Raw genomic sequence first — 17,613 nt, 5'->3', positions numbered from 1 at the left:
AACTTGCCTGCCTATTTGGCCAATGGCAGGCAGATTGGACTGAGCCTGCAGGCTTCCCTCCAGTCTGCCCCATGGGTTTTTAGTAAATAATTTTATTTACTAAAATTTCAAGCTTCAAGGTGCCTTATTTACAACAACATCTTTATTTACCATGTTGTATAACATAGGTAGAAACAGAGATACAATAAAGAACACAAATTTATCAATTCTTCTTTTGTTTGCTTAAAGGAGGTAGATTTCCAGGGGGGCGATGAGTATTTTATTTTTCTGAAAAGGGGTTTTTATTGTTTGTGTGGCTGCAACCCTTTGTCCTCCAGAAGCAGCCATGGGCAGCAAACAGCAAAGTAATAAAATAGTGCAATTAAAAATAAAACAAAAATGTATTAAAAAATTTAAAATAGCTAAGAATCTGTCTTTAATCATTAAATCATTAGGAACATCTAATTTAAAAAAAACAACCAGTCACATACTGTCACAGCTAATAATTTCTAGGTTGCTAGGCATCTTTCAGTCATCAAATATCTGGGTGAATGGGAATGTTTTAATATCCCTCCTGCATGTTAATAGTGAGGGGGGCAAGCACACCTCAACCAGGACACTCCAGAAATGGGGAACCACCACTGCCACCAATAAGTCCCTATCACGAGTCAGTGGGTTAGTGAAATCACTATCAAAGTAGCAAAATCTTGAGTTATCAGCATGTATTACTAGGAACTGGGTGGTCAAATAGCTTTACCAACCATACTAGCACTCAGCAACCCATTCTAAGTGTGACTGTGAATGTACAAAAACACACACACATTTCTTAGTCTCTTGACATGCTGTTCATCCCAAATAGCCAATAGATAGCTAGTTGATAGAGATGATAATAGATAGGTAGGTAGGTAGGTGGGTAGGTAGATGATAGGTAGGTAGGTAGATGGCTAGATGGATGGATAGAGCCTTATTTGGCACTAATGAGGCTCATGACAGTGACTTCCCCCCTCCTCCTGCGGCATCAAGGATTGCCACAGTTAAGCGCATGACCCTGGGGTGGGGTGGTCCTGTAGACCAGTAACATGTATGATATCTCCCTCCCAGATGATGTCATTGAGAAGCAAATAGAAGACGGCCTGCTGAAACCAGAACTGCGTGAGAAAATAAGCTACGTGCTCCTGAGGAAACACCGTCACCAGACCAAGAAACCCATCCACCGATCACTGGCAGATATTGGCAAATCTGTCTCAAACACAAGTAAGTGCAGGTTGCCCGGCTTGCCATTCTGCACAGGCAAGGTGGGAGAGACACATGTGCAGTGGTAGTGTACCCATAGCTGTATTGTTGTTGTTGCATTTGTATCCCCCCAAGGTGGCATACATGGTTCTCCTTCTCCTCATTTAATCCCCACAGGTAAAGGTAAAGGACCCCCTGGGTGGTTAAGTCCAATCCTGTGAGGGAGGTTGGGCTGAAAGGGAGTGACTGGCCCAGGGTCACCCAGTGAGCCTCGTGGCCGAGTGGGGATTTGAACCCTGGTCTCCCAGGTTCTAGTCTGACACTCTAACCACTGCTCCACACTGGCTTCTTCTGTAGCATCATATCCAGAATCATAATGTAGGCAATGGATAGGAACATTCCACAAATTAGGTAGAGTGAGGCAGCTGCCTCAGGTGGCAGATGCTGTGGGGTGGCAGTGAGGTGTTAGAAGACAGAGATGTTCATGCCAAATGCCCAATAATAATAATAATAATAATTTATTTATACCCCGCCCATCTGGCTGGGTTTCCCCAGCCACTCTGGGCGGCTTCCAACAGAAAAATAAAACACAGTAATCTATTAAACATTAAAAGCCTCCCTGTTGTCTTCAAAAAGTCTGGTAGTTGTTTTCCTCTTTGACATCTGTTGGGAGGGCGTTCCACAGGGCAGGCGCCACCACCGAGAAGGCCCTCTGCCTAGTTCCCTGCAACTTGGCTTCTCACAATGAGGGAACTGCCAGAAGGCCCTTGGTGCTGGACCTCAGTGTCCGCGCAGAATGATGGAGATGGAGATGCTCCTTCAGGTATACTGGACCGAGGCCGTTTAGGGCTTCAAAGGTCAACACCAACACTTTGAATTGTGCTCGGAAACGTACTGGGAGCCAATGTAGATCTCTACCACCCTACGCTCCCTTAAGCCAGCCTGCTGCACTCAGGGGTGGGAGTGGAGGACACTGCCATGTCAATGGCGCCTGTCCAATCAGCATTGGTCTATGAAATGGGGAGGTGTGTCATCTTGTCCTGCACCTCAGCCAGGAAAATGGTTTTCATGGAGTTGCATGCCCATCCGAAAACAGAGGCATTGAGGCAGTGATGAACAATTTGTTTTGTTCATTATCTCAGAAAGAAAAATGCAAAGCACAACGTTTTCAAGGTGTCAAGCTAATCCTCTCATTTCCAGTCTTCTTTCTTCCTGTTTGCAGATCGTAGCCCTGTCCGGAGTCCAGCTGCAGGGGCCAGCTTTCATCGTTCATCAGAAGATCTCAGAATGAGGCAGAGCGCAAGTTATGGGCGATTACGTGAGTTTCCTTCCAGTTCTTCCTGTCACAGAATGGCAGGAGAGAACTCAGCAGGCAGGAAGCAAGTTACTGTGGCAACCCCATGTCTTGGCACTTGGAGGAAGCCCTGGCATCCTTGTCCTGATACACTTCTGCATGTCACTGTGGTACCAGGATAGCAGGATGATGGAGGAAAGCCATGATTTCTGGTGCTGAGCATGGGGCCAGGTGCAGTGAATTTTCTTCAGTTAGCCACACCTGTTGTGATGTCTGAAACACCTTTCACTTGGTCAGAATAACAGCAGCTGCTGGGGAACCACAAAAGTGGAGGCCACAGACTTGTAAATTCAGAGAATCATAGAATCATAGAGTTGGAAGAGACCACAAGGGCCATCCAGTCCAACCCCCTGCCAAGCAGGAAACACCATCAAAGCATTCCTGGCAGATGGCTGTCAAGCCTCTGCTTAAAGACCTCCAAAGAAGGAGACTCCACCACACTCCTTGGCAGCAAATTCCACTGTTGAACAGCTCTTACTGTCAGGAAGTTCTTCCTAATGTTTAGGTGGAATCTTATTTCTTGTAGTTTGAACCCATTGCTCAGTGTCCGCTTCTCTGGAGCAGCAGAAAACAACCTTGCACAGGCTTATATGGAGGCATTTCCTTGCCTGAGCTTTACTAGTACATAGAAATTAAGTCACGTAACTAGTAGAGGTTACAGTTAGATAACTCAGTAGCTGCCTTATCAGGCAGAGCAAAAGTAGCATCTCAGGTGCAGAGAGGAAGAGCAGGGCCATAAAACTCATCAGCAAATTCCTTCACACATCTTCAAAGACCAGTTGGCTCCTTTTTTCTTTCTTTCAATATCCCCTCCCCAACATGGTTTTGACACTTTCTTTTTAATGTCTGTATATTGTAAGCAGGCGGCGCTGTGGTCTAAACCACTGAGCCTAGGGCTTGCCGATCAGAAGGTTGGTGGTTCGAATCCCTGCGACGGGGTGAGCTCCCGTTGCTCAATCCCAGCTCCTGCCAACCTAGCAGTTTGAAAGCACATCAAAGTGCAAGTAGATAAATAGGTACCATAGAGCTGGAAAGTAGACGGCATTAATGTGTGGTGCTCTGGTTCGCCATATGACCCGGAAAAGCTGTCTGCGGACAAACGGCTCCCTCGGTCAGTAAAGTGAGTTGAGCGCCACAACCCCAGAGTTGTTTGCGACTGGACTTAACTGTCAGGGGTCCTTTACCTTTACCTTTACCTTTTTTATATTGTAAACTATCTATCTACAAGTTTTCCACCACATATGCAAATTGGTGGTAACAATGAATGTGTTGCAGAAAATGTGGTTGGAGATCTTCTTGGGGTATGAAGGGATTGTATGAATATACACAGCTCCCCAAATCAATCTTCATTTATAGCCTGCCCTGATTCTATCTGATTTGAGAAACTTTGTGGTGGTATACTCAAGGTTAGGTTGTAGTGGCTTCTTGGTGAAGAAATCACATCAAGGACAGACAACATAAAGCCTGAATCTCTAGACAGAATTTCCAGAATCTCAGCTCTCATTTTAATAAATAAATAAATGATTATTATTTTTTAATCATATATGGGTGCATGTGTTTACTCCTTTAGGCCATGCACAAAGCAGAAGCATGAACGACATCACAGATACACCAAGCACAGATCAGGTAGGAAATCCCAGACAGTAACATCTTTTCTTTTAGGTTCCCAACCCCCAGGACCAAATGTCAGCCATGAATGTAGTCACTGGCTTCCCAAAACGAGAACCAGTTGCAATTTTCTTGCATGTGTGTTCTTTGTCACAATAAAACAAACTTGAAATTGTTTTCAGAACTTCTCATTGCTGTGCAGGATGTACCTCTTGTGAAGGATTAAAGCAGGAACCGCTTTCTGAAAGGTGCAACAAAACAAGTTTGAATTTAAAGATGAATCTGTGAAATTTGCACTTTCTGAAACGCTGTGAAAACCTAAATGCAGTCATCCTTCAAAATTTGCACTTATTCAAATTTTGCAGTGCAGTTCTCCAATCAATCAGTCTGTTCAAAATGGAATATATTAGGGGAAAGTGTACATGAAAGTTAAAACATTAGCAAAAATAATGTACAAGAATGCATCATATTAAGAAAATTGCTTGCAAAAATGCATATTAGTCAAAACTCCCAACAAAAATATTATTGGGATAAATTTGCACCAAAATGCTGGTGAGTTTTCATGAAAATTAAATAATAATAAATCGCAAATTGGTGCAGAAATCTGGATGACTTAATTTATGATTTGGAAAAATAGGAACTGAGAGAACCAGAATTGACAGATTCCCCCATCCCTTTTCATCCTAATGGGGAGGGGGGATTTGGAGTCCACTTTTGAGCAGCCATGTCCATTGCATTGGAAGTGGTGGCGGTGGCAGCTTTAGCATTCAGTAGGAAACTTTGGCAGCTGGCAGGGCTACTGACAGTAGTTCGTGAAAGGAGTGGATATACTGAGGAATGTAAATTCAAATGACGTTTCTTCCAGAAGCTACCTCCAACATTTCTCCAATGAAAATAGGGACGTCCTATTCTGTTGTTGTTGTCGTCGTTGTCGTTGTCGTTGTCGTTGTTGTTGTCTGATTGGGTTCCTCCAGCCACTCTGGGCAGCTTCCAACATATATAAAAACATTTAGAAAACACTAAACTTTTATCAGAAATCCTGGAGTGAACTTAGACATCAGTCCAGACGATTGCTCTGACTCGGTATAGGGCAGCTTTTGAATGCAAGTTTACGTCTCCTGCTTGGATCCAAGAGTTCCACTTTGAAAAGTGGGTGTGGGGAGGGTTAACCTGAAGGCATGCAAAGTATTTTGCTCCCAAAAGAACACTGGTCTTAATCAGCCTAGTAGGGCCACTACAAAGGGACTTTTACATGAAGTTTTACATGAAGCTTAGAGGTTGCTCCTAACTCCTGCTCTCTGCTTATTCCAAAAGCTTTGTTGGCTTTTTTTTCCATTATGGATTTAAAAGATTAGTAAAAGGGGTGGGGGTGGGGTGGCAGCAGTGGGTAGCAGGGAGAGCTTTCTGCCTTACTCACATGCCTCTCCTCATGCCAGCATATAGATTATAATAAACCTCAGCCTGAAGTTTATTGAGCCTTTTTAGGCTAATAATAATGAAACAGCTAGAAAAGGACAAGAAGAGTCTTGGGCATGGATGGATCTGTTAAATGAGGCTTCCATCCTCCACTACATCCATATCTCTCTCTTCTGCTGCAATGGCTTCAATGTTTGCAAAGAAGAAATAATTCCACAAAGGTGTTTTTATCAAAAGCTGAATTCTTTGTATCTCAGTATGCTTCATTTGAAGGGGGTGGGAATTCCTGGATCCCAAGATCTAAGTTTAGGGCGCTGTGGTCAGAAGGTCGGCGATTCGAATCCCTGCGATGGGGTGAGCTCCTGTTGCTCGGTCCCAGCTCCTGCCAACCTAGCAGTTTGAAAGCACGTCAAAGTGCAAATAGATAAATAGGTACCACTCCGGCAGGAAGGTAAACGGCATTTCCGTGCGCTGCTCTGGTTCATGCTGGCCACATGACCCGGAAGCTTCCTTGGCCAGTAAAGTGAGATGAGTGCCGCAACCCCAGAGTCGTCCGCGACTGGGCCTAATGGTCAGGGGTCCCTTTACCTTTACCTTTACTCTTTTTTTAATTAAAAAAAATGCTCATGACAATTGAACAGGATTTTACTGCAAATGTCTTCTAATAAACAGTTTCATATGCAGTTTTGACTAAAATATGCATTTTTGCAAGCAATTTTCCTAACATAACACATTTTTGTATGTTATTTTCACGATATCTTCATGTTTGTGCATTCTTTCCCATAATATGTGCATTTGTCTCTGTTAAATACAATTTCATGTGACAATATTTCTAGTTTCTTTTCTGTTTTCCTTTTTAAAAAATATTAACAATTTTAACAATAAGAACGTTATGGTCGCTGTTGAAGGGCCGGAAAGGAATTTTCCTGAATTGGCAGGTTTTGCCTTCCCCGTAGCAAAATGTCACAACTTTGGCAGTTTCAGGCCTTGGACAGAATCCTTTAGTCTATCTTCCCTAAAGGGGGGCATGAAGCAGTGACCCACACGCCCCCCCCCTGCGGCGGTGATCCCAGGGTTCCCTGTTAAAGGGGTTGTTTTGAGGGGAAGCATTGGCCATACGCTGAGAGGTTGTCATTGCTCTCCCCTGCGGCGGTGGCAAAATGGGGTGCGGGCTCTCTGCCTGAACAGTCGTTCTCCAGAGCCAGCCCAATCCCCCCACATTCTGGATAACCCTGATGTTCCCCAGATCCCCAGCCAGGGACTAGGAAGGATAAACGTCCTATGCCTAAGCCAAGGTCTCCCTACATCTGAAGTTTTAAATAAAGTTGTGGCCAAATTTTAATCCCATAACACGTTGTCTTGAGTCATTATTCCACACGGGTGTCGCCCAAGGTCGGGGGTCTCCGCCTGTCCATGCAAATGGAAATTACCACATATCCAACTGCAGCCACATTGTGAGTGTTAAGAGTCCCAGGCAGATTCTAAGCGCTGCCTTGCCCCAGCTGGCAAGGAGTTTGCTCTTGCTTTGACTCAGGCAGAAAGAGACAAATCAAAAGAAGGGGATCACTGATCTTTAGAGAAATGCTTTTGTTTTTCTCCCAGCTCAAAAACAAATTCATTAAGAAGATCCCCAAAGATGCTGAGGCCTCCAATGTCCTTGTGGGAGAAGTGGACTTCCTGGACAAGCCGTTTGTAGCGTTTGTCCGGCTCATTCAGTCAACCATGCTGGGTGGAGTGACAGAAGTGCCTGTCCCAACGAGGTAGGTAGATGATTAAAAGCAGGGTTGGGCCCCTGCCCCCGCCCAGCCCTACAAAAAACAAAGGCAGAGGGAAAGGGTGACTGAAAGCGAGGCCTTCAGAAGGAACGCCTTCTGCCCCTGAATATGTCTGCCATTTGGGCACCATCCCATGAAAGTACACCCTTTTGCTGGAATTCGTTTTGATGAGCATTCTCAACTCTGCTTCCATTTTTCTTAGTTTTATTTTGCTACATGTATATTCATCTCCACTTTCTTCCATCACTGCACCCAAAGCAGCAAATACACAGTTTGCAGGCAGTCATCCAACATTGACTAAGCCCAGACCTGCCAAAAATTTGCGTTTAGCAGAAAAACGACCCATCAGGAGCTACTGGTTTTTATTTCCCAAAACTATAGGCACAGATAATTTTTTTTCTGTGCTATAGAATTAAATCTCAGGTAATAGTAATTACAAGCAATAGTAATTTCTGCATGACATGACTGTAACTGGCCCATTGTACATACAAAACACCAAGGTAATGTTTCTAAGTACATCTAGACAGCAATACAGTGGTACCTCGGTTTACAAACACAATTGGTTCCGGAAGTCTGTACTTAACCTGAAGTGTACTTACCTGAAGCGAACTTTCCCACTGAAAGTAATGGAAAGCGGATTAATCCGTTCCAGACGGGTCCGCGGAGTACTTAAACTGAAAATACTCAAACCAAGGCATACTTAAACCGAGGTATGACTGTAGTGAAATTAGCAGGCATTATAGTCCCATCTTGGCAGAGCAAATCTGTCTGAACAATATGACTTTCATGTTAACTATTGAAACGAAAATAACACCCAAGGAGTTCAAGATGTTTTAATTCATTAGGAGAAGTCTAGGATAGAAGCCTCAAAAAGGAGCAATAGATAGAAACTGTTTTGCCTAGTACAGCTTGCCCTCCAATTCTCACCAGCTGCAGCTGATCAGCCCCAGTCCTAAACAGCTTAAGGGACCATGTTGGGAGACACTGAAGGAGCATAACAGTCATTTAAGCTGGGGGCAGCACAGTGAGATGGCTTGCATATCATCATTCATGCTTCATGAGTTTGCTTCTTTTCCCCCTCTTTAAACCAGATTCCTCTTTATCCTCCTGGGTCCCACTGGAAAGGCAAAATCCTACAATGAAATTGGTAGAGCCATCGCCACCCTCATGGTAGATGATGTAAGTGCATTTTCAATGCCTTTTTAGATGCCTCCTCTCCATGGGCGGCAGCTGCCCCCATCCAAGTAAATCAATAAAAATACTTAACTAACTGAGATTCTACCCCCCCAAACATGAAGCCTGCCCCCCCCTAACAAAATCCTGGCTACACCCATGCTGCTGTCATATTTTATTGAGGATGGCATGCAATAGCATAACCCAGGATCCGCATTACAAAAGGCATATTCTGTATCTTGTGCAGAAAGGTGGTAAGCACATAGCCAACTCTGCTGGATCTGAACCAAAGGGTTCAAGTAAGTCAGTGAAGGATTTCTGCTTGCATGACACCTCCCACCTCCAGTGCCCTTCCCAGATCTGCTCCAGAAGGTGGGGGGGAGGAGACCCTAGCACAGATCTGGAGAGCACACAGGTAGAGAGGGGGAGAAGTTCTATTACACAAGTGGAGACTGGTTTACACATAAGAAATGAGGCTCTCCATTGTATTTCACTGCATTTTCTTGGGTAATGACTTGCCCAGATAATTCCTGTTTTCACTTTTTACCTCCAGCTGTTCAGCGATGTCGCCTACAAAGCTAGAGACAGAGATGACCTGATAGCTGGAATAGATGAGTTTCTGGATGAGGTCATTGTTCTGCCGCCTGGAGAGTGGGACCCAAACATTAGAATAGAGCCACCCAAGAAAGTGCCCTCTGCTGAGAAGAGGTAAAAGGGGGGGGGGCTCTTTTCAGCAGTAGCCCTGAGATGAAAGAACCTCAAAGGAACAAAGGCTTGCAGGCTGGGCTAAGCGGTGTTGCACTTCGGGCACCAAGTTTCCTAACACTTTGCTGTTTCTCTCTTCCACTAGAAAATCTGTGTTTTCACTGAGTGAGGCTGGACAAATGAACGGCACAGCCGGAGGAGCAGGAGGCGGAGGGGGCGGAGGGGGCGGTGGAGGGGGAGGCAGCGAAGATGAAGAGATGCCCACTGTGCATGAGATTGGGGAGGAGCTGATCTGGACTGGAAGGTAAGCAAAACATTCTGGACTCAGTGAGCAGAAAGAGAATCTGTTTAGGGACTGAGGGAAAGTGCACAGTCATGAAGCTGGAGATATTTTCACTTCTGAGATCATGGACCAAACTTGATAATATGGCAGCAAATCTATGTATTTAAACCCAGACCTACTGCAACTGTGTAGAACAGGGATGTTGTTTTTTACCAAAATAATAATAATAGTCCTCTCTGCAATCTGCCATCTAAACTGGGCTCCCAACTCTTATTCCCTAGCCAGGTTCACATCCATCATCAGAGCAGGTGAAAATTGCCTTCAGGAACAGTCTGCAGGGAGGTCACCACTTTTGCCCTCCCACCCCCTGCTTTCTATATGGATGAGCTTCAGCTGGAGGCCCAGCTGCACCCTTGCCTCCACAGGGATAGCCTAACCTCTGTTGTCTATGCTCTGGTAACCTCAAGGTTAGATTACTGCAATGCATTCTCCATAGAGCTGCTTCTGAAGATGGTTCAGAAACTTTATCTGGGTTGCTAACTGGGACAAGACGGTTTGAATATATTACACCAGTCCTTGCCTGACTGCACTGGCTGCCAAATACATTTTGGGTCCAATTCAAAGTGCTGGCTTTGACTTATAAAACCTCAAACAGCTCAAGACCACAATACCTCAAGGACCACCTGTCTCCATAAGGGTTACTGGTTTGTTTTTGTTTTTCAAGTATTTTGTGTTCTCATTTTGTACTTTTATGTTGTGAACCACTTGGTGATGATGATAGATAGATAGATAGATAGATAGATAGATAGATAGATAGATAGATAGATAGATAGATAGATAGATGCAGGTTTAAATGTATGAACCCACTGCCATCCAGTAGTGGCTGGTGGGGTGGTGGTGCGCCAAGGGTTGTGTGACGGTGTGGAGCTATTTGTTACCAAGAGGGGGAAAGGCAAGGGAACAGGAAGCTCAGCACAAGCTTCTCTGTTACAGGCAGCGAATCACAGCATTGGGAAGCCAGGTCATCATTCGTGCCCCACCAACCACTCCTGATGCTATTATGTCTAGTCTGGCCTTGTGTTGCTCCAGAAAACACCGTATGTTTCGATGCTGCACAACCTACGCTCAGAAATTCTAACAGCCATGCAAAGCTAGCCTCTTGTTCTTTTGCATCACCTTGGATTTCTGTACGTGGGGGAAGCATGCAAAAGGCAAACTGCCCTGCTGATGGAGAACGAGCACAGTAGGACTCCCAGGGGCTGGGGTAGGGATAATGATAAAGGGCATTCCAACAGGGTGTTATATTAGTTTTCCTGGTTATAATGCTAGCGTTTCCTTTTTCTAATATTCCTTTCACACTGCAGTACCTGTTGTGTTTCGGACCTGTAGCTTTTGGACCAATGTACTGACAAGTTGCACTAAATTCCCCCATGAAAACTGTATGGCAGGATACCACCCCAAATTTCATCACTTTACACCCTCAATTTTCAGAGTTAGTGGAGTTATAAACAGTTTTGTTAATCCATTAACATGGAAAAGAGCACTAAACTTCCACTGTATTCTGCTAGATTTCTGGAAATGACTTTTACGTCATGTGAAAGCTCAAATATAATGCCGAGATTAACAGTTGGGGAAACAGAATGAACTGTTGTGTGAAGGCAGCCACAGTGTTGTGCTGGCTAGTATCTTCCCCCTATTGCCCCCAGAAGTAGAATACACCGGGCAACACTGAAAATCTAGCCAGAGTTATTTGATTTGCAGAATATATTCTAGTCACAGAAGTTGACTTTTGTGGAAACGTATTCTTTTAAAATTTTATTTATTGTTTAGTTTTATTCAGTTGTTGTTGTTAGTAGTAGTGGTGGTGGTGGTAGTAGTAGTATTTGCATTTGTAGCCCACTTTTCCTCCAAGGAGCTCAAGGTGGTGTATATTGTTTTCCCCTTCCTTGTCTAATCCCCACAACACCCCTGTGAGGTAGGTTAGGCTGAGAGGGAGTGACTGGCCCAAGGTCACCTAGTGAGCTTCATGACTGAGTGGGGATTCAAACGCTGGTCTCCCTCAGTGGCTCTTGTGTGGTTTCTTTTGGTGCAGAGTGTGCCCAGCCTCTCCTGTTCCCTTTTCCAGGTTCTGTGGGGGCCTGTATTTGGATATCAAGAGGAAGCTGCCCTGGTTTCCCAGTGATTTCTATGAGGGCTTTCACATTCAGTCCATCTCTGCCATCCTCTTCATCTACCTTGGCTGCATCACAAATGCCATTACGTTTGGCGGGCTGCTGGGAGATGCTACAGAAAACTACCAGGCAAGTCTGGGCCAAAACGGAGGCTTCAGGAACAGGCAGTGATCCCTAGGAATGGGCAGATAAGCCGATTCATAGTCCAGGCTAGTTATGAATGTGTTTGTTCTTGGAGACCATTCCATCCTGTATGAAAATACATACATAAACAAATGCTTAAATGCATATTTGTGGGACTGAAGCTGTGGTTAAACCACTGAGCCTAGGGCTTGCTGATCAGAAGGTCAGCGGTTCGAATCCCTGTGACGGGGTGAGCTCCCGTTGCTTGGTCCCAGCTCCTGCCAACCTAGCAGTTCAAAAGCACGTCAAAGTGCTAGTAGATAAGTAGGAACTGCTACAGCGGGAAGGTAAACGGCTTTTCCATGTGCTGCTCTGGTTTGCCATGCTGGCCACATGACCTGGAAGCTATACGCCGGCTCCCTCGGCCAATAATGCCAGATGAGCGCGCAACCCCAGAGTCGGTCACGACTGGACCTAATGGTCAGGGGTCCCTTTACCTTTACCTAAGTGTACCCGGGCTCATCTTCCATCTCCAAATGTGGGCATGTAGAACAAAGCATTGCAGGTGAGTGAAGAACTATCAGCACAGATATGACTCTGCCTGCTGCCCGTGGCCCCAGAGCCCTACCCTGTTATCCGCAGGTACCTGGTACCCAGGCACTCTTGAACATGTGGTGATGATTGTTGTGATGTTGTTTTGCACCCAAACAGTGTCATTTTTGACAGCACTTAAAATGGCACCTATTGACATTTAGCTGTTTTCCTCCCACCAGGGAGTCATGGAGAGCTTTCTTGGCACAGCAATGGCAGGGTCCGTGTTCTGCTTCTTTGCTGGGCAGCCCCTCATTATCCTGAGCAGCACAGGACCCATCCTGATCTTTGAAAAACTTCTCTACGATTTCAGCAAGTAAGTGAAATAATTCCTAACAGGATTCATTTACAGAAGTAAGTTTTCTCCACTGCAGGAGGCAGTGGAAGACAGGAGTGCCTGGCATGCTCTGGTCCATGGGGTCACGAAGAGTCAAACACGACTAAATGACTCAACAACAACAACAACAACAACAACAACCCTACTCCGGAGTTTAGGATTGTTCAGTTCTGTGCTGTTGCTAATTTATGTTTTAACTGTCATTTTGTTTTAAGTGCTGTGTTTTGATTAGTGTTGGAAATGTCTGCATTGAGAAGGGCTCTACAAAATGTATGAATAAACAAATAATCCAACATGACAGGTGCAGAGTTTCACTCCCTGGGCACTCTCAAAATCTGCTCCAGATGTTCATCCAACTCATAGCTGCCAAGTTTTCCCTTTTCTCGCGAGGAAGCCTATTCAGCATAAGGGAATTTCCCTTTAAAAAAGGGAGAACTTGGCAGCTATTATCCCACTCCCTCAGGGTGTTTGTGGGATAACCAGCCTCATATAACCAACATCTAATAAATGCATGAAGGGTTTGATACCATAGAGTAAGCCTTTGTTCTCCCCCAGTCTACCTAAGAAGCTCAGCATGTGAAGAGGTCTGAGCTGGTATCTCCAGCTCAGTTGCACAGTTTTCACAAGCCTCTCTTGAGTTCCTATAGCAATAGTTTAGGGACTTTTACCACTTTGTAATGGACACGGGTGGTGCTGTGGATTAAACCACAGAGCCTAGGGCTTGCCGATCAGAAGGTCGGCGGTTTGAATCCCTGTGACGGGGTGAGCTCCCATTGCTCGGCCCCAGCTCCTGCCAACCTAGCAGTTCGAAAGCACGTCAAAGTGCAAGTAGATAAATAGGTACCGCTACAGCGGGAAGGTAAACGTTGTTTCTGTGTGCTGCTCTGGTTCGCCAGAAGCGGCTTTGTCATGCTGGCCACATGACCCGGAAGCTGTATGCCGGCTCCCTCAGCCAATAACGCGAGATGAGCACCGCAACCCCAGAGTCGGTCACGACTGGACCTAATGGTCAGGGGTCCCTTTACCTTTACCAATTTGTAAATAAGTTTTCCTGTGCATCTTTTCTGACTGATGTATGGAAAAGCACATAAACCTGACCTTTGGAGAGTTTGTAAGTAAATTTTTAACTTCCCAACTATGTACTGGGCAGAGGGGGAAAGAAATAAACTTTTTAAGAAAACCTTTTGAGAGAAACTTTTTAAGGGGGCATTTTGGAACTCACTTGCACATATTTTAAAGGTCTAACAGCCTGTATTTCCACATTTTGCTTTGCTGCATATTTTGTGATTTAATTAAATCTCTGCTGGGGTTCTCTCACCAAAGAGTACTGCCCCAAACTTGGGTCTTGGCATGCAGGAGTTCTCCTTTCTATATGTTTCTTTGCATCAGCAGTTGAGGGGGCTGCAAAGAGGAAGGGAGGGTCCACTGCACAAGTAGAAGCCTCCTGGGCTAGTGGATGAGCAGCCTCACATGACCCTAATGAAATAAAATACTAGATGAGTTATGGCAACATCATTCACGTGATGTTCTTGCATTTCCTTATAAGGATCAAACGTCTTATTAGTATTACTTAAAACAAGCCATGACTTCATTTCATTTCCAATTTCAGAGGCAATGGCATTGACTACATGGAGTTTCGCCTCTGGATCGGCTTGCACTCTGCTCTCCAGTGCCTTATCCTGGTGGCTACAGATGCCAGCTTCATTATAAAATACATCACACGGTTCACTGAGGAAGGCTTCTCCACTCTCATTAGCTTCATCTTCATCTACGATGCCATCAAGAAGATGATTGGAGCCTTCAAGTACTACCCCATCAATGCAGGCTTCAAGCCAGACTACGTGACAATGTATAAGTGCGAGTGCATTGCTCCAGACCCAGGTGAGTACAAGTCTTGCATCCTCCTGATGAAATTCTGGTGTGTGTTCCTTGCTGCCATCCATTGTTTGAACCACAGTTCTGTGTTGATACCCTGTGCCAGGAAATGAGTCCTGCAAAAGGTTTCTGATGTATCCTTGCAAAGAAAGACTGGTTTGAGAAAGCAGAGGCATCTCTGGCTGCCCGTCTTCATTGGGGCTTGTTCTGCATGATGTTGTAATGTGCTCAGAGTCAGGCCAGTGACCAGGAGCATTGTGCATAGAGGTGGCATCGGGGTGCACCATGTGGGAGGCATCGCATGTTGAGGCAATCGGGTGAAAACTGGCATGCAAGAAGTCTTCCTGTGTTCAAGTTCAATTGGTGGTTGTGGTTGGTGTACTAAATAATTTTACCAGCATTTTAAGAAAATGCTATTTAAGAACCAAGGACCCCAGGGTCTGTGAGTCAGAGTCAAGGCCAGCCCAAGTCATTTTGCTGCCTGAGGCAGAGGCCATGCACAGAAGCTGCCTAGACTGGCAACTGAATCTTACTTCAACATTATCAATGTTCCTTCCGTGTGAGATTTTAAAGCTGATGGATCACAAAGAGGCTTGCATGCATACTGAAATATCAAGGCACATGCATGGTATATGGTGTTGTATGCAGAATTCGAATTCCTGAGGTTTTTCCAGCTTTCTGGGTTTTTGTAATGTAAGCTTGGAGTCCTTATGACTGTGAAGTTAAGCTTGAAAATGTGTGAAGTTCCAGAAAGGGAAAGAGCAGTGACATCCAGCAGAGTAGTTGTCCCTTAGTAAAAATACATCCCAGCAGAAGATATTACAAAAATAGGAAAATATAAGCAAATTTGCCTAATTCATCAAGTTGTTGTTTCTTTGGTGCTGAATTTGAGATACCCTCACACAGAGCGGAGTCTGGATTTATTAGCACATTCAGTTAGCAAGCTCTCTCTGAGATACTCCCAAGGAGAAGAGCTCTTATTTTTTATATATGGTAAGCAGAATGAAACAAAACAAAAATTGAGTTCATGTTATTGTAACCCATCTCTGATTTATGTGGTAGATGAATTCATGTGCTTCTTTAACAATGATTACTTTTATTTTAAACTGACAAACTTAACTAACGACTAAAAGAACTCCACTTCTACAAATGATGAATAAAAGATGAAAACCCAGTGACTTTCACTTTTTGTAATACTCAGTGAGAGTTACAGAAGAAGATATCCCCTTAGGTCCCACCCCGTGTCCATTCCTCTTAAAAGAACAACACCAGTCTCTCATTGGTTGGCCTTGGGGGTTCTACTAAAATTTTAAAATTCGATGTGGCACCCATGATCTAGATATATCTCCACTTATAATATTGACATTTGGAAAGTTTTCCTGAACGTCTATCAAGTGTTTGATACTACAACTGCAAGGAGAGAGCATCTTAGTTGCAGGACCAGGCCCCATACCCCAAGCCATGCAAACAAGAGACCAATACAGGCCACCACTTTATTGAATACAGATGAAAGAGGTTTGGCTTGGGCATGGGGCAATCTATATACTTCCGGCCCACCCGCTGGAAGTGATGTGTGGTCAATCCAGGCGGGGGTTCCTAAGACATACATCAAATAGGGTGGCCCCCGCAGGGACCACCGTCTGGGGCTAGGACCCTGTCCTTGATAGGTGGTGGAGGCTTATGCCCCCACTGCCTATCAAGAAGGGCACCGCAGTTCCAGTTCCCTCGTTGGGGCCCCAGTGAAGCCTCCACTGTCCCGCAATGCCGCCACACCAAGAGGGGTGAGCAGACTTATATGACAATTTAATATCTCATCAGGGAAAAAGAAACCAAATTCTTTTTTTCCAGAGCCATGATGTACTCTTCTCTGACAGTGGCTGTATTGTAGAAGGCTATTTATTTTATTTTATTTTATTTTGTCAACTTGTTAACAGAACATCAGCATGAACTCCCAGGATACAGATTTTAAAAACAGCCTGGAAATTCTTCAGCATTTTAGTGTGAATTTCTCCTAATAAATAAACACACTTTTGTCTGCAGTTTTGAGTAACAAACACATTTTTTACAAACAGCTTCTCCTGATATAATGCACTTTTGTAATTCTCACTAATATATTCATTTTTATACACATATCCCCCTATTATGTGCATTTTTGTAAACACTGTCTGGTTGGAGAACTGTCTTGCAAAATTCATGTAAGTGTGAATTTTGACAGACATCTGAGTTTCAGTTCTCCTATTGTTTTGGAAAGTGCAAATTTGATAGATTCAGCTGAATTGAATTTCTCCCTCATCCCCACTCCTGGGGGGCACCTGCCCATTTGAGCCGCACCAAAACTTGCCATTTCTCAAGTACATATTTGCTCAAAAAGTGCAAAACTTACCTTCATTATATTGAAGGGCAACAGAGTTCTCTGCATAGTAATAACTAAGCAGAAGATGTTAACTCTCAGAAGAAGTGGTATTTGGAACAAAATACATGGAAATTCCGCAGTTAAAAAAAACGATTGAAGTTATTGCATCCTCATATGTGCTCTAGCTCCAACTTGGACTTCTCAGTTACTTGTCTCCATCCTGGACTGGAGGGAAAGACATTCATTTGGGGGGTCACACTCTCCTCTCTGCATTTTTTTCATGCAATGAATTTGCAGTTAGTTACTGGGTTAAACCACTGAGCCTAGGGCTTGCTGATCAGAAGGTCGGCGGTTTGAATCCCTGTGACGGGGTGAGCTCCCGTTGCTCGGCCCCAGCTCCTGCCAACCTAGCAGTTTGAAAGCACGTCAAAGTGCAAGTAGATAAATAGGTACCGCTCTGGTGGGAAGGTAAACGGCATTTTTGTGCACTGCTCTGGTTTCACCAGAAGCAGTTTAGTCATGCTGGCTACATGACCCGTAAGCTGTACGCCGGCTCCGTCGGCCCATAAAGTGAGATGAGCACCGCAACCCCAGAGTCATCTGTGACTGGACCTAATGGTCAGGGGTCCCTTTACCT

At 44.6% G+C, this 17,613-nt stretch overlaps 1 protein-coding gene across 1 annotated transcript in view; it reads left to right on the top strand.

Moving 5' to 3' along the window:
- Positions 1-17,613, top strand: part of SLC4A5 (solute carrier family 4 member 5) — a 79,301-nt gene that overhangs the window by 42,450 nt on the left and 19,238 nt on the right. Inside the window, exons 4-13 of the mRNA XM_060276400.1 lie at positions 1,081-1,233; positions 2,435-2,530; positions 4,137-4,192; positions 7,193-7,350; positions 8,457-8,544; positions 9,092-9,246; positions 9,389-9,547; positions 11,652-11,826; positions 12,594-12,727; positions 14,358-14,629. Of these exons, the coding sequence (XP_060132383.1) occupies positions 1,081-1,233; positions 2,435-2,530; positions 4,137-4,192; positions 7,193-7,350; positions 8,457-8,544; positions 9,092-9,246; positions 9,389-9,547; positions 11,652-11,826; positions 12,594-12,727; positions 14,358-14,629 (1,446 nt within the window). The remainder of the gene's footprint in view (positions 1-1,080; positions 1,234-2,434; positions 2,531-4,136; positions 4,193-7,192; positions 7,351-8,456; positions 8,545-9,091; positions 9,247-9,388; positions 9,548-11,651; positions 11,827-12,593; positions 12,728-14,357; positions 14,630-17,613) is intronic.

The sequence above is a fragment of the Zootoca vivipara genome, chromosome 6 (genome assembly GCF_963506605.1).
Source record: "Zootoca vivipara chromosome 6, rZooViv1.1, whole genome shotgun sequence".
Classification (NCBI taxonomy): domain Eukaryota; kingdom Metazoa; phylum Chordata; class Lepidosauria; order Squamata; family Lacertidae; genus Zootoca; species Zootoca vivipara.
Note: the sequence above shows the minus strand (reverse complement) of the source record. Positions and strands in the feature narration are given on the sequence as shown.